General features: G+C 40.7%; 1 protein-coding gene and 1 pseudogene across 4 annotated transcripts in view; one reads left to right on the top strand and one right to left on the bottom strand.

The window, feature by feature from the left end:
* The window catches only part of MTA3 (metastasis associated 1 family member 3), a 192,351-nt gene that overhangs the window by 110,424 nt on the left and 55,370 nt on the right, over positions 1 to 26,557 (top strand). For all 4 annotated transcript variants that reach the window (XR_005212454.1, XM_037807604.1, XM_037807603.1 and 1 more), the window contains exons 7-8: positions 10,840 to 10,942; positions 13,766 to 13,865. Coding sequence is in view for 3 of the 4 variants with exons in the window: in XM_037807604.1 (XP_037663532.1) it covers positions 10,840 to 10,942; positions 13,766 to 13,865 (203 nt within the window). In the remaining variant the exon portion in view is untranslated. The remainder of the gene's footprint in view (positions 1 to 10,839; positions 10,943 to 13,765; positions 13,866 to 26,557) is intronic.
* Positions 14,392 to 15,444, bottom strand: LOC119512764 (annotated as a pseudogene).

Here is a 26,557-nt window from a genome sequence, read left to right as displayed (position 1 = left end):
AATGGCGGCACAATCTGAACCTTTTCGGGCTGAACCGTAAGGCCGAGGTCAGCTAAATTAGTGGTGAGGTCTTTAAGGATTAGAGGAAGCGCCTCGGCGTCCTCAGAGGCCACCAAGATGTCATCCATGTAATGGATGAGCATGGCCCGCTTTCGCAGGGGGGCCACTGCGTGATTAACATACATTTGGCAGATGGCCGGACTGTTACGCATCCCTTGAGGGAGGACTTTCCATTGGTACCTGCTAGCCGCGCCTGCGTGATTGGGGACGGGAACTGTAAAGGCAAAGCGCGGGCGGTCTCGCTTATGTAGAGGGATGGAAAAGAAACAGTCTTTGATGTCAATGGTGGCTACATGATAGTGGGCCGGGATGGCCACCGGATGGGGGAGGCCAGGCTGCGGGGAACCCATGGGAAGAATATGCTTATTGATCTCCCGCAGATCATGGAGGAGTCTAAATTTCCCTGTGGCCTTTTTATGAATAACAAACACTGGCGAATTATAGGGACTAGTAGAAGGTTCTATGTGGCTTGCGTCCAATTGTTCTTGGACAAGGGCTTGGAGTGCAACTAATTTGTGCGTGGGAAGGGGCCACTGCTCCACCCATATAGGTTCCTCAGTATCCCACTGCAGAGGAACGGGCGCTGGAGGTGTTAAACGAGCAGTGGCGCACATTATTGGGGGGGCTGCGTGGTAAGCACTGCCCCAGAGGCGGTGAGGATATCACGGCCCCATAAAATTTGGTCTATGGTGTGGAGGAACAACGGGTGGAAGATGCCCGAGTGGCCTTCTTCATCCTCCCACTTAATGGGTCCCATGGCCTGAAGAGAAGTGGAGGTACCAGTGGCTCCCACTACCGAGGGACCATCAAGAACCATGCACATGGTAGCATACTGAGCGGGCATGCAAGAGACTTCTGCCCCTGAATCGAGCGTGCCCGTGTACCATTGCCCCCCTATTCTTAATTTACAAGTAGGCTTTTCCGGAGTGATAGGGACTGTCCAGAGAAGCGTTTTATTGCCGGTGAGGTGATGGGTTTTAGTAGAACCGGCCGGCACGCTGCCTCTTAGGGGCGGGGCTGAGGCTTGCCCCGCTTGGAGTTTAAAGCTTGCTCAGCGCCTTGGCGCTAATTAACACCGGGACAGCGGCAGAGGTTTTTGGGGTTATTTTTGCAATCGCGCGCCCAGTGATAGCCACGCTGACAGCGTGGGCAAGGAGTGGAAGGGGGGCGCCCATTGCGCTGTATGGGGGGTGGGCGGCGGACCTCTGCATTGGGGCATTCCCGGGCAAAATGACCGTTTTGCCCGCACTTAAAGCAACCGGCAGTAGTGGCTAAGGCGGCAGTGACAGCGCCAGAGACAGCCTGGGCTAGGGACGTGGCAGCTGGGTCAAAGGCGCTGCAGGCAAGTACCCAATCGTGCAGGCTCTTCTCCCGTAAGGGAAGGATAGCCTGCTTGCAAGGGGGATTGGCTCCCTCGAGAATGAGTTCTCGAGCGAGGGCCAGTTGGGCCTGGGGATCACTAACCTTCCGAGCGCAGGTTTCTTCAGCCCTGGAGACAAAGGTGGCAAAAGGCTCATTTGGCTCCTGGAGGAGCTTGGTGAATTTAGTAGGCCGACAGGCAGAACAGTTGGCAAACGCTCGCAAGGCGATTCCCCAAAGGATAGGCCAAAAGGTGGCAGGTGCATTAATATAGGCAGATGCATTTATAAACGCTCCCGTGCCCAAGTAAGCTTCGGGGTGATGATAGACTCCAGTGGCTGCGTCTTGCTCGCTTTGCCTAGCTGCTTCCGCCTGGAAGTGGGCACGCCAATCAACGAACTGGCCGGGGTTAAGGATGGTACGGGCAAGCGAGGCCCAGTCTTGGGGGAGGCAAAAGTCCATGGCGAGATCCTGCAGTATTTGGGAAGCGTATGGGCTACCTAACCCGTCTTCCTTGACGGCCCTGCGAAGCTGCTTGATAGTATCTGAGTCAATGGGATACCAGTCGTACGGTTTCTGCGGTGTGGGGGTAAGGTTAAGGGGAAAGCAGCGAAAAGCATGAGAGAAAGGAGGACGCGCTTGCAGAGGGCCTGGCACGGGAGTGGGGGTAGGGGCAGCGTTGCCCCAAGGGTTGCCTTGAGGTGTAAAAGGCAGCTAGGGGTTATTTGCCGGCAGGGTGGGAGGGGCGGCGGCAGCTGCCGGCAGCGGCTCTGAGGGGGAGCTCGCCGAAGGGGGAGGCGGAAGTGGGAGGCCCCAAGCGTCGCAAGATGGCGGCGCGGTAGGTGTGGCTAAGGCATAAGATGGCGGACTAGCTCCGCCCTGTGGAAGGGCGGGGTAAAGCGCATGCGGTTTCCGGCCTAGCTTAGGGCTGACGTCATCGCCGGAGCACTTCCTCCCCTCGATGGAAGAAGAAGGAGGAAGTTCGCCATCTTGGCGAGGCTCGGTATTGTTTCGTTTTTGGGGGGTGACTTCGAGCGCGTTGTTAATCTGCTCGACTAAGGATTCTGTGTCCGAATCGTGGTCCGCATTAGTTTCACTGTCCGAATCTGTCGATTGAGTTGATAGGGCTTCCTTGGATTTAATGGGGCCTCGATCAGGGGGGAGGGAGCCTTGAAGGTAGGAGCGGACGGTTATTAAGGTGGGGAGCAAGCCGGGAGGAAAGCGCTTGCTCTCATGTTCCATGGCGTTGGTGACCCGATCAATAAGGCGATTATAAGTGACAGGGTCCCAAAGATGGCAAGTGGTGAGCCATGGGTTAAAGGGCAGCAGGAGGTCCCAGTATACTTGCAGCTGCCGGACAGACACCTTACAACGATGTGTGTTTAGGAGACCCGCCAGAGCGCGAACTTGAGGCGCTTGGCGTGCGGATAGACGATTACCCATAGCGGAGGGGAAAGGAGTGGGGGGGTTGTTTACCGAGCAAGGAGAATGAGGTAAACCATGGCCGCGAGGCCGGAGGAGACGGCGAGAGCAGAAAGCAGGACCCTCTGGTAGCAGGAGCAGTCTGGGGGGGCGGTCGCAAAGAGGCACACCGCGCCAAACAAGGAAACAAAGACACAGAGGACTACAGCAAAGTAATGGAGGGGAAGAGGGAGAGTGTTAGGAGGAATGGGGGTCATAGTAAGAGAGGACGAAAGGTAGTCGGGGGCAATAGCCAGGTTAATTCGGGAAGGGAGGAGCGGCCCGGGCGTGGAGCGGCGAGGGAGAGGCGGCTCCGGACGTGGAGTGGCGAGGGAGAGGCAGCTCCGCGGGGCGGCGAGGGAGAGGCGGCCCTTACCTTGCAGGCGAGGAGAAGGGGAGTTGGAGAGGCGTCCGGGCGAGCGGGTGATTTTACTGGACCGTTGTGTGGAGAGGACCAGCCTCACACGGGGCACCAGTTGCGGTCGCAGTTAAATCGTCTGGGGGGATGGCGGCCGGTTGCTGAACCCTCAGCTCTCGGCACTGCTCTGAGGGTACCGGCGGCGGGGGCTCTTTCCCGGAGGCGAGGGCGAGGCGGGGGACTTGGCCGAGTCCCCGGCGGAGGCGTGCAAGGCGTGGAGGGCGGCGAGAAGGGAAAGGAAAGACACTCTTCCTCCAGTGGGGGTAGAACAAAAAGGGCTTTATTCAGGGGTGAGCACAGGTTATATAGGCTGGCATGAAGGGCGGGGTTGGAGTAGGGGTGTAAGGGCCTTAAATGGTAATGCTGAGGGGAGAAAGGCTAGGATTGGTTCTGAGAGGACGCGGAAGCTGCTGCAGCGGGCGGGAGTAGCTCTGGCAACGGTGCATGCGCACTGGTGGTGGTGGGAGTTGCTCTGGCAACGGGGAGTGTGCGGGCAAGATAAGGGGGGCGGTTTTCTCTGGCAAGCTTCCTGGCGCCCAACATGGGGCAAGATATTTTGGGTAAGGAAATGGGGCCTGCATCCGGCTCCACTTTCTCAGGCCCGGGGGGCTGTGGAGGGCGCTGTCGCCCGTGCCCACCACCCTCCCCAGGGGCTGATCAGGTCCCCCAGCCCAGGCCCGCCAAGTCGAAGCACGTAATCAGTATCCCGCAATTCCATCGTGTGTATATACCACATTTTATTTATCCACTCATCTGTTGAAGGACATTTGGGTTGTTTCCATCTTTTGGCAATTGTGAATAATGCTGCTATGAACATTGGCGTGCAGATATCTGTTCGTGTCACTGCTTTCCGATCTTCTGGGTATATACCGAGAAGTGCAATCGCTGGATCGAATGGTAACTCTATATCTAGTTTTCTAAGGAACTGCCAGACTGACTTCCAGAGTGGCTGAACCATTATACAGTCCCACCAACAGTGAATAAGAGTTCCAATTTCTCCACATCCCCTCCAGCATTTGTAGTTTCCTGTTTGTTTAATGGCAGCCATTCTAATCGGTGTTAGATGGTATCTCATTGTGGTCTTAATTTGCATCTCTCTAATAGCTAGTGAAGTTGAACATTTTTTCATCTGTTTCTTGGCCATTTGTATTTCCTCTTCAGAGAACTGTCTTTTCATATCTTTTGCCCATTTTATAATTGGGCCGACTGTACTTTTGTCATTGAGTTGTAGGATTTCTTTATATATGCAAGATATCAGTCTTTTGTCAGATACATGGTTTCCAAAAATTTTTTCCCATTGAGTTGGCTGCCTCTTTACCTTTTTGAGAAATTCCTTTGAGGTGCAGAAACTTCTAAGCTTGAGGAGTTCCCATTTATCTATTTTTTCTTTTGTTGCTTGTGCTTTGGGTGTAAAGTCTAGGAAGTGGCCACCTAATACAAGGTCTTGAAGATGTTTTCCTACATTATCTTCTAGGAGTTTTATGTTACTTTCTTTTATATTGAGATCTTTGGTCCATTTTGAGTTAATTTTTGTGTAGGGTGTGAGGTAGGGGTCCTCTTTCATTCTTTTGGATATGGATATCCAACTCTCCCAGCCCCATTTGTTGAAAAGACCATTATGACTCAGTTCAGTGACTTTGGGGGCCTTATCAAAGATCAGTCAGCCATAGATCTGAGGGTCTATCTCCGAATTCTCAATTCGATTCCATTGATCTATATGTCTATCTTTGTGCCAGTACCATGCTGTTTTGGCAACTGTGGCTTTATAATAAGCTTCAAAGTCAGGGAGTGTAAGTCCTCCCACTTCGTTTTTCTTTTTTAGAGTGTCTTTAGCAATTCGAGGCATCTTCCCTTTCCAAATAAATTTGATAACTAGCTTTTCCAAGTCTGCAAAGTAGGTTGTTGGAATTTTGATTGGGATTGCATTGAATCTGTAGATGAGTTTGGGTAGAATTGACATCTTAATGACATTTAGCCTTCCTATCCATGAACATGGAATATTTTTCCATCTTTTAAGGTCCCCTTCTATTTCTTTTAGTAGAGTTATGTAGTTTTCTTTGTATAGGTCTTTTACATCTTTGGTTAAGTTTATTCCTAGGTACTTGATTTTTTTAGTTGCTATTGAAAATGGTATCTTTTTCTTGAGTGTCTCTTCAGTTTGTTCATTTCTAGCATATAGAAACATTACTGACTTATGTGCATTAACCTTGTATCCCGCTACTTAGCTAAATTTGTTTATTAGCTCTAGTAGCTGTATCGTCGATTTCTCAGGGTTTTCTAGATATAAGATCATATCATCTGCAAACAATGACAGTTTTACTTCTTCTTTTCCAATTTGGATGCCTTTTATTTCTTTGTCTTGCCGGATTGCCCTGGCTAGCACTTCCAGCACAATGTTGAATAACAGTGGTGACAGCGGGCATCCTTGTCTTGTTCCTGATCTTAGAGGGAAGGCTTTCAGTCTCTCACCATTGAGTACTATGCTGGCTGTGGGTTTTTCATATATGCTCTTTATCATGTTGAGGAAGTTTCCTTCAATTCCTACCTTTTGAAGTGTTTTTATCAAAAAGGGATGTTGGATTTTGTCAAATGCTTTTTCAGCATCTATTGAGATGATCAATTGATTTTTCCCTTTTGACTTGTTAATGTGTTGTAATACATTGATTGATTTTCTTATGTTGAACCATCCTTGCATGCCTGGAATAAACCCCACTTGGTCATGGTGTATGATTTTTTTAATGTGTCTTTGGATTCGATTTGCAAGTATTTTGTTGAGGATTTTTGCATCTATATTCATTAGGGAGATTGGCCGGTAGTTTTCCTTTTTTGTAGCATCTTTGCCTGGTTTTGGTATTAGATTGAGGTTAGCTTCATAAAATGAGTTAGGTAGTGTTCCATTTTCTTCAATGTTTTGAAAGAGTTTGAGTAAGATTGGTGTCAGTTCTTTCTGGAAAGTTTGGTAGAATTCCCCTGTGAAGCCATCTGGCCCTGGGCATTTATTTGTGGGAAGATTTTTGATGACTGATTGGATCTCTGCTTGTGATGGGTTGGTTGAGGTCTTCTATTTCTTCTCTGGTCAGTCTAGGTTGTTCATATGTTTCCAGGAAATTGTCCATTTCCTCTACATTATCCAGTTTGTTGCCATACAGTTGTTCATAGTATCCTCTTATAATTTTTTTAATTTCTTCAGGATCTGCAGTTATGTCACCTTTTTCATTCATTATTTTGTTTATATGGGTCTTCTCTCTTCTTGATTTTGTCAGTCTAGCTAGGGGCTTGTCAATCTTGTTGATCTTCTCAAAGAACCAACTTTTGGTGATATTTATCCTCTCTATTGTTTTTTTGTTCTCTATTTCATTTATTTCTGCTTTAATCCTTGTTATTTCTTTTCTTGTACTTGGTTTAGGATTGGTTTGTTGTTCATTTTCTAGCTTCTTCAGTTGATCCATTAGTTCTTTGATTTTGGCTCTTTCTTCCTTTTTAATATATGCGTTTAGTGCTATAAATTTCCCCCTTAGCACTGCTTTTGCTGCATCCCATAGGTTTTGGTATGTTGTGTTCTCATTTTCATTCGTCTCTATATATTTAGCAATTTCTCTTGCTATTTCTTCTTTAACCCACTGACTGTTTAGGAGTGTGTTGTTTAACCTCCAGGTATTTGTGAATTTTCTAAGTCTCTGATGATTATTGACTTCTAATTGTATTCCATTGTGGTCAGAGAATGTGCTATGAATAATTTCAATCTTTTTAAATTTATTGAGGCTTGTTTTATGTCCCAGCATATGATCTATTCTGGAGAAAGTTCCATGAGCACTAGAAAAGTATGTGTATCCTGGTGATTTGGGATGTACTGTCCTGTATATGTCTGTTAAATCTAATTCATTTGTCAGATTGTTTAGGTTTTCAATTTCCTTATTGGTCTTCTGTCTGGTTGATCTATCTATTGGAGAGAGTGATGTGTTGAAGTCTCCCACAATTATTGTGGAAACATCAATTGCTTCCTTTAGTTTTGCCAGTGTTTCTCTCATGTATTTTGTGGCACCTTGATTGGGTGCATAGACATTTACGATTGTTATTTCTTCTTGCTGAATTGCCCCTTTTATTAGTATGTAGTGGCCTTCTTTGTTTCTCAAAACATCCCTGCATTTAAAGTCTATTTTATCTGAGATTAATATTGCTACACCTGCTTTCTTCTGGCTGTAGCTTGCATGAAATATTTTTTTCCATCCTTTCACTTTCAGTTTCTTTGTGTCCCTGTGTCTCAGATGAGTCTCTTGCATGCAACATATTGATGGTTCATTTTTTTGATCCATTCTGCGAATCTATATCTTTTAATTGGGGAGTTTAATCCATTTACATTCAACGTTATAACCGTGAAGGCATTTCTTGAATCAGCCATCTTATCCTTTGGTTTATGTTTGTCATATTTTTCCCCTCTGTCTATTAATATCCTTTATTGTACCCATACCGAATCTCTTTAGTACTGAACCTTTCTCCAAGTCTCTCTGTCCTTTCTTTGTTTCTCTGTCTGTAGGGCTCCCTTGAGTATCTCCAGTAGGGCAGGTCTCTTGTTAGCAAATTCTCTCAGCATTTGTTTGTCTGTGAAAAATTTAAGCTCTCCCTCAAATTTGAAGGAGAGCTTTGCTGGATAAAGTATTCTTGGCTGGAAATTTTTCTCACTCAGAATTTTAAATATATCGTGCCACTGCCTTCTTGCCTCCATGGTGGCTACTGAGTAGTCACTACTTAGTCTTATGCTGTTTCCTTTGTATGTGGTGAATTGCTTTTCTCTTACTGCTTTCAGAACTTGCTCCTTCTCTTCTGTGTTTGACAGTGTGATCAGTATATGTCTCGGAGTGGGTTTATTTGGATTTATTCTATTTGGGGTTCGCTGAGCATTTATGATTTGTGTATTTATGTTGTTTAGAAGATTTGGGAAGTTTTCCCCAACAATTTCTTTGAATACTCTTCCTAGACCTTTACCCTTTTCTTCCCCTTCTGGGACACCAATGAGTCTTATATTTGGATGTTTTATATTATCTATCATATCCCTGAGGTCCATTTCGATTTTTTCAATTTTTTTCCCCATTCTTTCTTTTATGCTTTCATTTTCCATTCTGTCATCTTCGAGGTCACTGATTCGTTGTTCAACTTCCTCTAGTCTTGTACTATGAGTGTCCAGAATGTTTTTAATTTGGTCAACAGTTTCTTTAATTTCCATAAGATCATCCATTTTTTTATTTAGTCTTGCAATGTCTTCTTTATGCTCTTCTAGGGTCTTCTTGATTTCTTTTGTCTCCCGTACTATGGTCTCATTGTTCATCTTTAGTTCTTTGAGTAGCTGCTCTAGGTGCTGTGTCTCTTCTGGTCTTTTGATTTGGGTGCTTGGGGTTGGGTTATCCATATCGTCTGGTTTTTTCCTATGCTTTATAATTTTCTGTTGTTTTTGGCCTCGTGGCATTTGCTGAACTTGATAGGGTTCTTTTAGGATTTGTAGGCCAATTGAAGTCCTTATCTCTAATTTATCAGATCTACAGCTTCGTGGAGTACACTTTCTCTAACTAACCAGCAGGTGGCGTCCACGAGCCACCTGTTCTCCACAAGCCAGTTCTCCCCTGCTTAGCCTTTTTGGTGAGTGGGGGAGTGAGTCTTGTGGGGTCCAATTGGTGTACCAAGCTTGCGTGTGTAGTTGGTGTTGCCTGCCCTGTATATGGGGCGTGTTTCTGGGCAGTCAGGGAGGAGGGGGTGGCTCTAACAATCAAATCTCTCTGGTGATCCTAGAGTTTTAAAGCTGCTGCAATAGTCTAATCCTTCAGTTCAGTCCTGCCACAGTTTGTCTCTGCCACTGACCCACAAGTCCTTGGTATTGGCGTATGGCTCCTGAGACTTGCAAGTGGGCCCCTCTTCCAGGCCGTGCACCCCGGGTCCTCTGTTGAGGGATGACTGTGCTATGTCACAGGTGAGTGCCGTCCCCCCAGGGCAGTTCTGGGCTGCTGGGCTGTGTAGGGAGGCTCCCAGTCTGCTGAAATGATGGTTGAATCTCAAACTGTTTTGATATCTTTGGCCTAATACTGCTCTGCTCTGCTTGGGCTTTTTTAGGCTGGGAGTAAGAATTTCTCTCTGCTTACCTGCCTTTGAACAAAAGGCAGGATGGCAAGTCCTACCATGACAGCAGAAGCTACTTTAGGAGCCTGCAGGTGGAAGGCTGATTCTGTCCTCCAGGTTTCTCTCTTGGGGGGGCAGTGATTCCAGCTTGCTCATACCCTAAGACTGAACACATTGGTGGCCCATAGTCTGGGTTTGTCAGTCACCAGGGGATGTTTGACTTCAAACTGTTGTTCACTTGGTGCAAGGCACTCTCCCTAAAGATGCAGTGATCAAAATCAAAACAAAGCCCAAACCAGTCCCTGTCATCACAGAACTCCCAGCCTGGTAGGAAATCCATAATTGCAAATTAAAATTCCAGTCGACTCTCAGGTCTTTCCATTTACTATCCTTCGTCCTGGCATTGAGTACTGCCTAACAGCCATGTCTCCTCTGCATTATCTGCTTCTTTCCCATACCCATCATCTACTGCTTGTGTTCCTTCTTTCTGTTAAAGCCAACAGTATTCATATAGCTCTCAAAATCTGAAATCTGCCCTCCACATCCAGTCTGTTACTAACATTCCTAAGTCTTCTCTTTGCTCTCCATCAGTACTCTCACTGCTGTGTTTCAGCCCCTTATTACTTCCAACTGGAACTCTTAGAGGAGTTTAATAGCATATCTCTGTCTTGATCAGGTTTCTCTATAGAGCAAATTATATCATGGCTAAGTATGAAATTCGAAGCATGGTTTCTGGTCTTCGCTCTCTGTTATAAATAAGCAGGGCTTCTCATTACCTCCAGATAAAGTCCATTCACCTGAGCCTGCAGACTCTTCAGTAATATGTTTATAACCTTCTTCTTTTAGCTGCTCCCCTTCCCTTTAATGTACTCTAGACAAAATGAGCTACTTTTTTTCTCATCACATTTATCACCCCGTGACTTTGTTCATGTTCTTATTTCTTTTTTTAAATCCTCCTCCCTTGGCAGTGAATTCATACCCTTCAGACCACAGGAGAAATACCACCTCCTTTTTAATGTTGTTATCTAGCTGGCCTGAAATGATTTCTCTGATATTTGAGTTCTTATACCACATCTGTATATCTCTTATGACATCTCTTTCTTGGCAGTTGTATTGTTGTTATTTATACCTAAGTTTTAAGCCTCTTCCAGCAGGAGTGCTTTCTTGCTTGCCTTTAAATCCCAAGCAGCAGGAGGCTTAGTGATCAGGAAATACATGTGGATGACTAAAGAAAAATGTCCTGGTTGGTTTGGTTGTATTATCATCGGTGATCACTTTAAAAATTGTTGAACTTCTACCTCTCAAAAGTGTGTGCCCAGACCGTGAACATTTACCTGACTTTAAACAGTTCAAAGGTGGTGACCATAGCCGTCAACCATATATGTGACCATGTGCTTTGCAAGTAATGGGGCTCCATCTCCTTTGTTCCTGGACAGGAGAATCAGATGACAGGGAGCAGTCAAAATTGGAAATTAAAGTTTGGGATCCAAATAGCCCACTTACGGATCGACAGATTGACCAGTTTTTAGTTGTAGCGCGGTGAGTATAGCACTATTGAAGTAAGAAATATTTGTTCTTTTCATAAAAGTATTTATGGATATATGTTTTTCCTTTCCATTCTACTCTTCTTTCATTGTTGTATTATTATTTTTTTAGTTATGTAAGAAAGCCTAGTATGTAATAAATCTTATCACTTCTATAGGATATGACTTAATATCACTTAATTTCTGTTTTAGAAATGAAAACTGCTTTATTACTTTACTGATTAAGAAAACAACAAATACTCCATGTAAAAAATTGAAGCATTACATAGAAGTATAAAGAAATTCAACACCTGAAATCCTGTATCTTTAAAGCAGTGATCTCCTTTATTCTATATATGTCTAATTGAGGTATCAATAAGAATGTGTAACTTGAATTCCTCTTACTGCATCCATGCACGAGTAACAATGTTCTCCAATCCATGTTTTATATGAAGGCCTATCAATAAGCATAAGGTTTCCCTTTAAGAGCTCAAAGGCTGGCTAGTGGCCGTTTTGCTTCCTTCCTTTCCTTCTTCCTTCTTGAGAAAATGAGTAGGCATAATTTTTTATCTTTATTTTTTGAATTATAAAAGTAAATGATGCTCATGGGGAAAATTGCCACAAAGCAGAAAGTAAATTGAGGTCATTATAGTATTGTAATAATGGAAAAATTGGATAAACATTGAAGTACATAAGCAGGCAATTGATTAATGAATTGAGTTATAATCATATAGTGGAATATTGCTTTACAACAATTAATATGAATCAGAAGTATATGAAGCAAAGAGATTAATCTGAAAAATAATGCTGAATGAGAGTACAAGAGAGTGTAATCATTCATGTAAAGTTTTACAATGTGCAGAGCTGCTTTATTTCATTAGCAGATCCGTAGGTATGTAGTATTAATGCAAAAATGGAGAAAATGAAAATGAAATTTAAGAAAATGGTTTTGTGAAGAGAGAGAGGGGAATGGCATGTGAGAATGTGTGTAGGGAGCTCTTAACAAATTTACACTACTTTATTTCTTTAAAAAAATGAACCAAATGTGACAAAATATTAAAATCAAATAGATCAGGATGGTGGATACCAGGGTTTTCATTATATTACTCTCCATGATTTTCTGTTGAAATTTATTCATTATACAAAGGAAAATAGAGTCTTAGTCCGCCCCTGGACGAGCACTGTTCGTAGAACCAGTCACCATGGATGTCACACTGCTGTTGGCCTGGTGTTTGGACTCCGGAACCCATACACATAACTGCTAAGTGATGGATGCGTTGTCGAGGGGCAGCCAGTCATGGAATAGAAGACACTGAAGAGTCAGGAGGAGAAATGAATTATTAATGAAACCACTGTCTTAATAGACCCAGACAGGTTACCTGAAATTATGGATTATTTAGAAGACATTATAATTTTCAAATTTGATTTGCATTTTGTTTCCTCTTTTCCTGGTTGCCAAAGACCATATGTTTCCCTTTTCCTTGAAGCCAGCATGGGGGGCACCAAGAAGTGCACCTAGTGTCCTTTTCAATTTTTGTTGTTTTTGTTTTTGTTTTGTTTTGTTTTGTTTAAATCTCCTAAGTGCAAATTCAGGCCACAATCAGATACAACTCCGCATTCACCAGTATGTTAAAATTTAAGACTGACAGTGCCAATTGGTGAAGATGTGGAACAAATTGCACTCTCAGACTGTACTGGTAGGAGTGTAAACTGGTACAGCTGCTTTGGAAAACTGTTTATCATCTAACAAAGTATCCCTTAAGTTTCACTCTTAAATATATGCCTGGCAGAAGTGTCTACACCTGTGCACCCAAGATATGTACACAAATGTCGTCAACAAATGTAGTAGCCCCAAACCGGTAACAACTCATGCAGGAGAATGCTGGATAGCAAAGAAAATGAATAAACTCAGCGACAGCCTACAGCGTGGATGAATCTCACAAACATAATTTTGAACCAAAGAAGCCAGATTTTAATAGTACATACTGTGTGGTCTATTTGTTTAAAGTTTGAAAATGAGCAAAATCAATCCTTGGTGTTGGAATGCAGGATGGCAGTTCCCTCTGGGGAAGAGGGAGGGAGCAGTGACTGGGAAGGAGCATGGCTGTCTTCACAGTGCCAGGCACGTTCGGTTTCTTCACTGGGTTGTGGTAAGATGGGTGCAACCTCTTTGCAGTAATTAAATAGCTGTACCTTGTGTACATTTCTGTGTGTGTTATATTTCAATTAAACAGCTTTAAAAAAAAGTCTCTTCCTCAACAGTGAGACTTATCTTCATTTCACGCGTCATGCATTCCTTATATATAGGAATGCCTTCAAAATCATAAAATGAAATCAGTGTTAGTAATTTTTTTTTTTAATTCATGGAATTTTAGCAGAAATCTGTATATTGAGTCCTCAAAGGATGAGGTTGCTATAGTTAATGATATCTCACTTCAAGAAAAGAATGTTACTGAGATTTCACAATTTAGGCTAACACAGTGGTCAGAATTTGCTTTGCAGTAATAGTCAAACTCTGCAGCTGACACCTTTTAATTTTCAGTTATTATAGGAGTTATTCTGTTGTCATGTCCTTATTCAGTTTTCGTTTTCTGAGCGAATTTGAATGCCACCTTCCTCTTTGTGTCCACATAGGCTACCTTTTTTGATTTAATTATGATTCTCCGTGTATGGTCAATTGGCTTGTCAGTTATTAAATCCTTAGAAAATAGTTTTTGATTCTGAAAAATTGTTTTGACTTTTCTTTGACAAATTTTCATTCACTACTCAAACATGTTTTTTCGAACATGCAAAATGACAGAGGCTTAATTTGTCCTCATTATTCCTGTGGTTTGTTCAGTGCTGTTGGAACGTTCGCGCGAGCCCTTGACTGCAGCAGTTCTGTGAGGCAGCCTAGTTTGCATATGAGTGCAGCCGCAGCCTCCCGAGACATCACCCTGGTAAGATGCTTTCTGGAAATTGGGGGTTATTTTTCCTTCTGTACTTGTGTAATTATAAAACCAATACAGCAGTATTGAGAACATGAGTGCTTTCTGGCTGTTAGCCCTGCTGACTGCTAGGTTGGTTTGGTTTGGCTGGTTGGTTAATTGGGGGCATTTCATTCCTAAGTCACGTTTTACATTTTGAACTGAGACAGGGAAGGATGAGTATTCCATGGAATTGGTTTAAAGTGGAAAAAAATATTTTGGGGGAAATGATCCACCATTCTGACACATTCATTTTCACTTTTGTGCATTTTTTTCTGTACACCATCTGTGTACTTACGTAGTTGTAGATTGTACATCAAGTTTTACAATTTTTTTTGTAGAAGTAACTACCCTTTGAAACAGTTATTATATTCAGCTTTATTCAGTTTTCGGTAAAGTTTTTATGTCCATTCATCTGAAAAAGGTTCTGTTTTCTTATATTATTTCATTTCAGTGAGATTTCTGTCTTCTGAGATGATTTCCCTTTTTCCCTTGGTGATCAAACGAAATCTCCCATATTCAGTTTAATTATACCACTAATGCCAGCTCTGGCCAGACGTTGGGCTCGATGCTCTTCTTTATGTGCCCTCTTCAACAAAGCAGACCTGCAGTTTTCTTCCTGATTAAAGCTATTTACTGTATTTGATTCCCACAACTGTTTGAGATTGGGTGGGATGGTAGGTATGGTAGAATGCTCACTGTGCAGATGAGAAAACTGAGGCTTGGTGAGATAAACTTTTTTGACCAATATTCATCACATTTAATAATAATTTTAATTTTTTAGCTTTTTATTTTGAGATACTTTCAAACTTATAGGATAGTAAGTAATAATTCAAACCCCATACAGAAGTAGGGACCGGTTGGGGCATGGCAGGCGGCTCTGGCTCCTCCCCCCATTCCCCTTCTGCTCTGAGAGGGGAGTGGTGGGCAGGATTTCATCTTTGGATTCATAATGTTCACATGGTCAGGCAGGGCTTCTTAGGACAAGTCTTACCACTCGGGGCCCAGGGCAGCATGACCTTCACCTTGATGTCCAGCGCACCCTGTCTGAGCAGCACATGGCACATGGCAGTATCAACATGGTAGTTAACGGGTCTCCCTGTAGATCATCAGGCCGTCCACAAACTTGATGGATTTAGCCCACTGTCCTTGGAGTTTTGCAGACATCTGACCTTGCAGCCGTTGCCCCACTGTCCAGATGAATGCCACACACCACAGCAGGCCCTCCTAGGAATCTGTAACGTAGGGTCTCTGCCTGGCAATGGCACAGGGAGCTCCTGTGGCCACCTTTTCAGCATAGAGCTCCACACTGCCCCAAGGGAAGCCAAACCTCTTCTGAACTACATCAGTCAATTCCCAGGTCCACCAGCCTTTCTCAGTGTTCTGCGTCTTGGTCGCCAGAATAATAGCACCTGTGCTGGGTGGTGTAACTTATACCTCATCTCCAGAGTAGTCATCTGCAGCCAGCTCCCGAGTGAGAAACTCATTCATTCCGTTCAGCTTCGAAGGTGCCATCAGTGGCAGACTTCTTCTTGGAGATTTGTGCCACCATCTTCCCACTGCACGCCAACAAAGAGAAAAGCCACCCTATTATTAACACCTCATGGTGTTAGTGTCCATTTCTTTTTTCTTTTTTTTTTTTTAAGTGGTACAAGCACATTTATAGACATTTCTCTGAGATAAAATTAATGGATAAGGAACACATGTAAAGATGTTCCACGTCATTAACCACTAGGGAATTCCAATTAAGACCACAATGATAGAGCCTCACACCCACCAGAATGGCTGTTATCTTTTAAAAAGTAGGAAATAAAAACTCCTGACAAGGATGTGGAGAAATAGGGATCCCCCTCGTATATTGTTGGTGGGAATGTAAAATGGTCATGTGCATTTCTTAAAACCAAGGATATTCACTTGCATAATCATCTTAAGTACAGTTAACAAGTTCAAGGAATTTAACGTTGATATTTTTTCCTGTGTCCCATTAATGTCCATTTGAGCCTTTTATCTTCGTTTACCAGATCCCGTCCAGAATCATGTGTTGCATTGAATTGTCGTTGTCTCTTTAGTTGCTCTTTTTAAAAAACAAAACAAAACAAAACTTGTGGGAACATACAGATAAACTTTTCCATCTCTACCACTCTCAAGCATATTGTTCAATGGATTTAATCACATTCACAACATTGCAGTAACCTCACGCCCTTCCATTACTAAAACTTTCCCATCTCCCCAAATGGAAACCCTACACCCTTTATGCATTAACTCCCCTATTCTCCCTGCCTCCCGCCCCTGGCAACCTGTACTCTAATTTCTGTCTCTATGAGCTTGCATATTCTCCAGTATTTTCTTCGTAGTTACCATGGTGCTTAAATTTAACCTACTAAATCTTTAACAATCTTGTTTGCCTTGATACCAACTTAACTTCAAGAATATACACAAACTATGTTCCCATACCCCTCTGTTGCAACCCACCCATGTAGTTTTTGTCACAGATTACATGTTTATATATTATAAATCCAAAACCACTGAGTTATCATAACATTTTATGCATTCACCTTTTAGATCCTGTAGTAAGTAAAAAGTGGAGTTACAAACCAAAAATAGAATAGTACTGCCAGCTTATATTTTTACCCGTGCCATTACCCTTGCTGGAGATCTTTATTTCTTCATGCAGCTTAGATCTTTTGTCTACTGTCCTTTCCTTTCAACCTGCAGAACGTTCTTTAGCATCTCTTTTAGGGGTGGCTCTAATGGTGATGAACTCCCTCAGTTTTGTTTACCTGGTAATGTCTTAATCTCTCCCTCAATTTGGAAGATAGCATGACCGGATACAGAATTTTTGGTTAACAGTTTTTGCTTTGAGCACTGTAAATATGTCATCCCACCACCTTCTTGCTTCCATGGTTTCCTATGAGAACTGACACTTAATTTTATTGAGGCTTCCTGACACATTGCTTCCCTTTTTGAGCTTTCAAAATTCTCTCTTTATCTTTGGCATTTCACAATTTGATTATATGTTGCGGTTTAGGTCTGTTAGTGTTTGTCCTGTTTGAAGTTTGGTGAACATCTTGGATGTATATATTCGTGTCTTTTGTTAAATTTGGGAAGTTTTCAGCTCCTAGTTCTTTGAATATTATCTGTCCTTTTCTTCTCCTTCTGGAATGCCTAGAATGCATGTATTGGTATGCTTCATGATTTCCTACAGGCTCCTCAGGCTCTGTTCACTTTTTGACACTCTTCTTTCTCCTCCTCAGATGGAATGATTTTGATTGTCTCATCTTCACGTTCACTGATTCTTTCTTCTGCCGGCTTCATATGCTGTTGAAGCCCCCCAGGGACTTTTTAATTTCTGTCACTGTGGTCTTCAGCTTTGTTTGGTTCCTTTTCATAATTTCCATCTCTGTATTGATATTTTCTTTGTGTTATCTGTTGTTTTCCTGATTTCCTTTACTGCTTTGTCCATGTTTTCCTTTAACTCTTAGAACATATTTAGGACCATTTTCAAAGTCTTTTGTTACATCCAAGGTCTGCTTCTCCTCTTTGATGATTTCTAATGCTTTAATTTTCTCCTTTACCTGGGCCATTGCTTCTTCTCTTTATATGGTTTTTAACCTTTTTTTGCTGAAACCTGAACATTTTGATAATTTAGTGTGTTATAGCTGAAATTGGATTCTGAGACATCTGTTCCTTACGTCTGTATTCAGTTAGTGCTATGACAGAGCTTTCCTGAACGCCAGGAAATTAAAAAAAAGGGGGGGGGGACCCCTCTCCTTTCCTAGTCTTTGCATGCAGATTGACCTGTGTAAGTGCTTTCCTTCAGGGCTCTCTGTACAATGAGTTTAGAAAATAGTTATAGGCCAAAGCTTAGGTGCCTCCCTGATGGTTTCTGCATAATCTGTTTTATCTTGGGCATGCACATGTGGCCCTAGGCATTTTCCTGTTTACACAGATAGGAGTGGCTCCTCTTCCCTAGGAAAGTTTCCTCACAGTTCCAGACATTGCATTTTGTATCCTAAAACTAGCAATCCTTGGCCCCAGGCAGCACGACTTGACTACTCTCCCACCATGTTCTGTAGGAGAGCTCTGTGAACTGCTTTCTACCCACAGGCGTATTCTGAGATGGTGAGTACCCCAGGCCACCACCGAACAGATTGGGCCAGACACATGAGCTCCCAGTGTGTGCACAAGAGTTAGTCTCCTCCCTGGGGAACTGGGACCAGGGTTCCACATGGGGAACATGGGCTGGCTCCACGGGCTGGCTCCACACTAAGCCGGTGAGGGTTTGGGGGAGATCCTAGGATATAATTATGCTCATTCATCCCTAGGGTAGTGCTATTTTAAACTTCACCATAGGTAGCCAAATTATTCTGTATATCACGGTAGCAATTTATAATCCCACAAGCAGGTAAGAGTATTCTTTCTTCATCCATTTCCTTACATTGTCTTCAGACACTTGGTATTTTTTAGACTTTCAATTTTTGCTAACCTGATCCTATATATCATTTTAATTTGTATTTTTCTCTAATTACTTAATGGATATTAAGCATGTTTTCAAATGTTTATTCGTTGTTCAAGTGTTTTCCTTCTTGGTATTTTATACTCATTCTTTGTTCATTCTTGGTTTATATTATTTATTTTTTTCTAACAGTTTAAACTTTATTTACATTAGGTCTGTAACGTATTTTTATGAATGGAGTGAGGTAGGGATCTAATTTTTTTTTTCCATACTGAAATTTTTCCCGACACCTTTTAATGAATACTTTGCCTTTCTCTTTATTTGTAATACCCCCTCTTCTTTCAAGCTCCAAGGTATGCTTGGGTCTCTTTCTGGAATGGATTCTTAATCTGTTCTTTTCTGTTTTTTTCATCTATTTGTCTGTGCCTGGGCTTAGCCCATTTTTTGCTTTATAATAAACTTCGATAACTAAGACAAATCCCATTTGAACTTTCTTATTAACATATAGTTGAGCTTATTTAAAACGTAAGATTGTTTATGTTGTCTTTTTCCCCCTTTGTTTTCCCAACAATATAGCATTAACACTTTCTCATATCATTATAAGAGTCTGGGAAGCTTTTTCTAATGTTGCATGAAATTGTCTTATATAGATACATTATTATTTATGTAACTTACCCCTTGTGGTTAAATTATTCTTGAGAAGTAATGCTTCCCAGAATATAACCAGGGATGCTGTTCCTATTATGGGTTCAGTAAATTCCCTCTACACTGACTGAGGAGCAAGAGTGGAAAGGCCTAGCCTATTCCTCAGGTGGTTCTGAACCCAAGTTCTTGTGGCAATTGGCTCTTGGGGCAACTGTTAGGAGCCACAGGCATGGGCTCCTGGTTAGCAACTGCTGCAACTCTGCTTCCCCCTGCTGGTGGCCGTGTGGTATGGCAAGTGAGTTTCTTCTGAATGCCGGCAGGGTTTTAAAGACTTAGTATTTGCTTCTGTCAGTGAAGGCCATTTATAAAAGATGTATTTTAAAGAGGCCACTGTCTATATGCCTTAATTACTGTAGATACATTTTGTATACATTTTCCTTTGCCAATTTTGCACCTACTAAGGAATGTGCTTTCACACCTCTCTGGTGTTTTCAACTCTTCTTTTTTGTTAATTTTAGTATTTTGTACTTTGGAGGTCACTTCTCTGTTATATATATTATCTTTATATATCCTTGTATATATATAAAGGATATATATGGATACATGAAATTTTAAAAAATTGTTTATTAATTTTTTAAAATAAAAAGGCTCTGAGGGGCAGGGAATTGTTATTTCTCACGTTTGCACAGCTGATTTAAGAGACATGATTTGCATCTGTTTTTCTTTAAGTGTTTACAGATTTATACTGATCAGTTCAGCACCTTTCTCCATTAGGTGCCAGACCATGCACCTGAAGACCTCCCACTGCAAAGAGGGCAGAGAGGACGGGCGTGTGGAATTGCTAGAACTCTGGTAGCCCTTCCTGTATGATTTTTCTTTGTTGCTCTTCCTGTGAGGACTGCAGTAGACTTTCATCAGTCCTAATCCAGTGTCTGTTTACCCAAGACAATAAATGCCACTTAGCAGGTCACCAATATAATTTGGGAAGCAGGCGATTAAGCTGCCTACAGATTGCTAGTTCTAACTGCCTCGTTTTGAGATTTGTTCAAAATACTGCTGGTCTGTGAATTTCCAGCACTGCTAATCTAAGATTATATATGATTTATAAAGGTTAAATCATTGAAGCCATGGAGGTTTTATAGATGTCATTAAAATGTGAAGTGTGGATTGTATAATATGCACCCAAAAATCACTTTACAACAATACCTGCAGTAACCCCCACTTCCCGTGAGAATGAAATTCCTTTGAACAAAGTAAACCATGAATTTGTAGCAAATAGTAATTGGTGGAAGTTCTGGCCTGCTACTTCCTGCTTGTTGGTGGTGGCCAGCAGAGGTCTGTACCCTCATGGTTTGAAGAACAGAGTGTCATGTGCATTGTTAGAAAGCTATTTGCTGGAGCAAAGAGTCAGGCTTTGGTGAGTAGGCACTTGCATAGTACTGGCTTTTTTTTTTTGTCTGGACTTGAAGGGCTAAAGCATTTTGGAGATAGAATCGGAGAAAAGAGGTTGGGGTCTTAAATCTCCTAGGATAGACTGGTTTACAGATGATCAGCCCAAGCACAGAATGGTGAATTCACTTTCATAAGGGCGTACATTTAATTAGTGACAGAATCAGGATTAGAAACCTGGGTTTCCTGTTGCCAAGTCTGATCTCAGAAAGGTCAGGCTGTTTTGATTATTAGGGAGGAAATCGTGTCCTGGAAACATCTCTAATTCCTATATTGTATCTGATTTTTTAAAACCGCTACTGTGATTTTTCTATCTCCCACCTTAAGTCCTTTGGTACCTTTAAATTGCATTTAAGGTAAAAACCCAGATAGACTGTGGGGTTTTTTCTGGCCTCCTTCCCCTGCTCCTGCCCACACACTCTCCCCTACATCTTCTGGCCAGGCTGAACGTCCTCTATTCCATGCTCTGTCTTTTGCCACAGGACCTTCGCATGTTCAGTTCCCTTTGCCTTTATGCTCTCTCAGCTCTACCTAGTTAACTCCTGCTGTGTTTTCAAGTCTTGGTTAACCGTTCAGTCTAGGTTACTTTCAGGTTACTTTGATGATGTGTATATAGAGAACCAACCATGCTCCTTGCTTGAAAGCTCTTAATTTGCAATTAAATACTCATTTTTGTGATTATGTGATTACTTTCTGTCTCTCTCCTTCCCACTCCCCACATCCCAGCTTGTAACATCCAAGAGTATTTTGACTGCATCTGGTTTTTTCACCATTGAATCCCTAGCACCAAACATAATGCCTGGCATATGTGCTAGGTGTTCAGTAAATATTTGGAAATGAATAAATTAATTTCTATCTTTGAGACACAGCTCCTTATTTTAAAAGTTTACTGGAATTTATTATTTCTATTCCATTATTTCAGCATAAATAAATCTTTAAATACTGAGAGAGCGTGTTATCACCAAGCAGTGTGTATTTGTATTTTTATTTCATTGAATCACTGTATACATGCAGTCTGAAGACCAGGCATTGTAGAGAGATTTAAGCATTTGATGCACATTTTTTACTCTATAACTTTTTTCTGGATCTATAGCCTTAAGCAAGTTACTTAACCTCTCTGTGCCTGAGTTTTCCAGTCTTCAATGGGAATAATAATAAAACCTACCTCAGGGTAGTCATGGGCTATGGGGGTTATGGATTGGCAAGAAGAGACATACCTGCTATAAGTTGCTGATTTATGTAATCAAGGATACAGAACGTGATGGAATTGTGGTGGCTCCCAGAGCAGGGTCAGTTGGAGCATGCCTGGGCCGATTGTTCCTGGACCCTTGGGTTCCTGTGGAGCATTGAGCTCTTTTATGACAAGTTGGGTGAAAGATAGCTGCTTTATTGCTGTGTCAAAAATCTTTTTTTTTTTTTTTTAACTCTAAGCTTTCATCAACATTTCAGAAAAAAATTGTATTCAACAGTTTATGTACCTCCATTTAAAGTAATGTTCACCATTTCACCAATGTTGGGCTCTTCTGGCTTTTGAGGCACTGTCCTCACTGGGGGAGAAAGCAGGTGGTGCCTCGGTTGAACAAGACTTCTGGCTCCTGCTTTCCAGCCTCCTGCTTTCCAGAAACAAGGAAGTCTGTTTCTTTGAATTACCATGTAGCTTAAGGATTAAGTGAAATAATACTCATAAAGTGTTTAAATCAGTCTGGCACAATATACAAACTCAATAAATGTTAAGTTGTTTTTGTTGAGATGATGATGATGATGCATTTGATTTTTTCTTAATCTTTTTTTTTGAGTCTCATTTTGTTTCTGATTTGATAACATTATCGATTGTCTAAAAGGAGTTTTGTCATGCCATATTTACTGTCATATAGTAGATTATCTTTTTATTTTCCTCAAGACAAATGATAGTAGCATGAAAATAAATATATTTGAACGCGGTCATTAGTCTATGCCTTTTAATATAATCGTTACAGGGAATTCACTGTAAGATTTAAGGTGGCCAAAGAAGGGATGTTTCCTTTGACTTGATTATCTCCCCCTCAAAAAAAAAAAAAAAAACAAGTTCTAAGTTCAACAAAAAAAATTTCCCACCAAGAAAAACAAACTAAAATAATAATTAGCTTATTTTTCTGAGAAAGATAATTTGACCAATAATAATTTTGTTCTTTAGATGTCAGCTCTTTATAAAGATGCTAGATGTAATCATGTACTTCATTCTCTTTATTTGTGAGTCTTGTTTAAATTACACATTTCATTTGGGGCTTTTGAGGATACTGGAAATTTGTGGAGAGTTTGGAAAGTCAGAGTCATTGTATGATTAAAGAAATTGTACCCAGCAGAAAACATGAATCTTTTGATTAAAATTTTAAGCATCAACTTTTTTTTTTTTTTTTTTACGTATTAAAACTAGCCATTTTATTTTAGGATAAATCATACTCCCTTAGACAAACTTATTAAATTTTAGTCAATATTGCTTACAATAAACAAAATTCACTTTCACACACTTTCTATAACTTTCCATATCCATTCAGGGCTTGTAGTCAGCAATGACTGCAACAAACAAAATTCACTTTCATGCTAGAAATATTAAGCATCAACTTTTACATCAGAAATCTAGCCTTCAAAATGAATATAGAATTGAAATGAGGAATCATATTTTTAAAAACTCAATCTGCTAAAACTTATTATGGGTACCATTCATAATTCCAAGGCTGTAAAATTAGAATTAGAATTAATGAACTACTACTACAGTAAAAAATATGAAACATGAAATTTTTCTCCTTTCCAAATACATCATCAAGGCAGTAGTATTCTACATTAAACGCACTTTTTTATCTGAAGATCTATTACAGGTATGAATTTAACAATTATGTTAAGTAAGGTTATAGTCACCTTAGAGTTGTTTATGTGGGTTAAGATCTTCTTTTCCTTCTTTTTCGTTTAAATTTAAATTTAAAGAAGGTTCTTTTGTAAATACTGCCATATATATATTTACTTTTTCTTCTATGAATTTGGTACTAATCTTAGAAGCATCAGAAAATCACTGTAGATTTTAACTAGGAGGATATACAGTGAACATTGTTTTAACATCTTTATTTAGGGTTGATGATGAAGAAATTTGGGTTTGTAGGTATGAGTGAGTGACGGCTGTGGTTATTATTTTTAAACCTGTTTTCTTTGAGTTTGTGAAATAATATGAAAATCATACAGACTTCCTGTATTCCCTTCACCCATATACCCCAAATGTTAACATTTTACCACATTTTCAAAATCATTTGCTTTTCTCTTTGCATCCTTATTACTATTTCTAAACAGTTTGAGAGTATATTGTGGAATGGAGGTCCCTTTACCTCTGAATACTTAAGGGTTTGTTTTCCCTCACGTATTTTTAACAAGGACATTCTCTTATCTAACCACAGTACAGTGGTCTGATTCAGGAAATTAACAATTGTTTAATCTGCAGGTTTCATTCAGATTTTCTAGTTGTCTCAGTGATGTTCTTTATAGCCAAAGAAGTAGTTTTTCTGGTCAAGGATCTACTTGTATGTGGTTCTCACATCTCTTTAGTCTCTGCTAATCCTGAACAGTTCCTCATTCTTTTTTTCTTTGCCTATTATGATCATGACATTTTGAAGATTACAGGCCATTTATTTTGATAATGTCCCTCGATTTGTGCTATGGTAATAATTTGATTTATAATTAGAATAGGTTTAAGTCCATTTTGGTCAGTTACGTCAGTGTAGGAGATTTTTCATGATCCCCAAGTTTTCAAATTTATTGACATTAATTATCTCAATTTTAAAATACTATGAAAATTTGCTTTATCTGTAGTTATAAACAGCTTTTCATACCTCTTACTGTGTGTATGTGACATTTCCCATTTTTTCTTGATAATTTTGTTTTCTTGTTTGTTTTTGCTCTTTATTATTTTCTTCCTTTTACTATTTTTGGATTTGCTGTGATATTCTTTTTATGACTTTTTAAGACCAATATTTATCCTATTGCATATTATTTATCTTCTTTTCCATTATAAACATTTAAGATTGTAAATATCCCCATAATCACCACTTAGGCTGTATCCCATGTATTCCGATATGTAATATTCTTATTATCACTCAGTTCTGTCTTTTCCTAATTTACCTTATAATTTCTCATTGACCTAAGAGTTAATTTCTAAAAAATTGAGGGTTGTAAATTTATCTTAATTGTCTTGGGGGATGTGGTCAGAGAATATGTTTACAGCCAATTCTTCTAATATATTGCGATTTCCTCTAGGCCCTGGAATATGATCCTCTCCAGGATTTTGCTCCCCAGGTGGTACCTACTTCAGCAGCGTCACAGTCTGATTGTTGTCACTTCACCCTCGTAGGAGGGAGACTTCTGTTGGGCTCCACTTCCCCAGGTTGCAGTTTGGAACGTGCCCTCTGTGTAGGAGGCAGGGTCCATGTGGAAGCTCCCCTTTCCCACTTCGTTTTTCTCAGGAACCATGGCTCTCCTTGCCTGCCTTGATTGTTCCCTAGTGTTTTCACAGAGTTGTGTTATATATTTGTCTGTTTTTTCCCTTACCCCAAAATTTGTATGTCGTTTTTTCTGAGAAGATAGGCCTTAAGCCTCAGCATGATCCTATTCAGTTTTGAGTTAATTAATGTGACTACAGTTAATTGTCACACAAACTCGGTAGTTTAAGCAACCCCTTATGGCAGACATTTAATTACATTTTAACAAATGTAATCTCTCATGACAAATTGTTAATTAGCAGTCCTTGGATATCTATCTTTCAATGTTCTAGGAAAGTTTTTGCCCTTCTTAGCTAAGAGACTTAGAAACTTGACTTTAAAAGGACAAACTTTCACTCTAAGTAAAGGTAGATGTAAGTCATTCATCATGTTAATTGCTAAGTGTATATTTAGTAACATTTTCCTTATCTAACATGTGGCAATGGCCAAGCCAATGTTTGGTCTTCCAGTGTTCCTATTTTATTAGGTATAGGCATTGTCTCCTTTTTTTTTTTTTTTCCTTTTAAGTTAGTATATTAAATGGCTAATTTAGTTTTGTAACCTTTTGCTATACATTTTTTTACCCAGGCTGAACTAAAGATTATTTGTGCTTCAAATCTTTTTCCTCCATACTATTCAAAGTTTATATCTAGTTGAATTTTTTTCCTTGTAGGTAATCTGTCTTTTCTCTGTTGCTTCTCTTAAGATACTCTTTTGGTCTTTGGTGTTCAGCAGTTTGACTATGATGTAAATTTTATTTATCCTTTTTTCAGAATTTGAGGATTTCATGTCTTTAATTAATTGTTTAATATTCTTAGCCTTTATCTCTTCAAATACTGCATTTCACCCATTCTCTTTATTCTTTCTTTCTGGAACACAAGGTAGATATATGATGAATCTTCTCATTCTATTGCTCATATCCCTTAACCTCTCTTCTTTGTTCTGCACTCTGGGTAATTTCCTCATATCTATCTTCCAGTTCTCTAAATTTTCTCTTAAACTGAATTTAATATGTTTAACTAATAGAGTTTAACATTTAAAGCTTAAAGTACATTCCTAGGAGCTTTAAGTCAAATCTGAATCTGGTTTTATTTTGGGATTGGGGGACAGTCTTAGTATCATTTTCTTTTTGATTGTTAAATTTATCTGTTTCACGTATGCTCATTTTATTGTTGCTATCCAGTATTATTCCTATCTGAATTGTATTGCTTGTCTAACCCTCTGGAGTTTTCCCTCCTTCCCTGATTATCCCTTTCCTCCATCCCTTCCTTTTTGTAATCTTCTGTGTACATGGCTAGCTGTTTCCTCGCAGGATACATCATTTCAGAATGTGAGCACCACCCTCAGCAGGACTCCTTAATTCCTTGTCTTGTGTATTCCTGGACCCTTCTAGGGTAGAATTATAAACCCATTTGAGGGCCAGGGCTGTTTTCAGGCTGTAAGTCACCCTGTTGTAGATGTGCTAAATGGCCTCTGACTGGTGCCCTGCAGTCTTCAGGCTCCCCGGAACGCTGCCATGTGCTCTCCCTTGCCTTGCACTGGGAAAAATGGTTTGCTTTTTCCTTCTTTCTTTTTCTCTTACCATCTGTTCTGGTTTACTAATGCTGCTGTTATGC

Source organism: Choloepus didactylus, chromosome 17 (genome assembly GCF_015220235.1).
Source record: "Choloepus didactylus isolate mChoDid1 chromosome 17, mChoDid1.pri, whole genome shotgun sequence".
Lineage (NCBI taxonomy): Eukaryota > Metazoa > Chordata > Mammalia > Pilosa > Megalonychidae > Choloepus > Choloepus didactylus.
The sequence above is the reverse complement of the archived record's forward strand: the minus strand, read 5'-3'. Positions and strand labels throughout refer to the sequence as shown.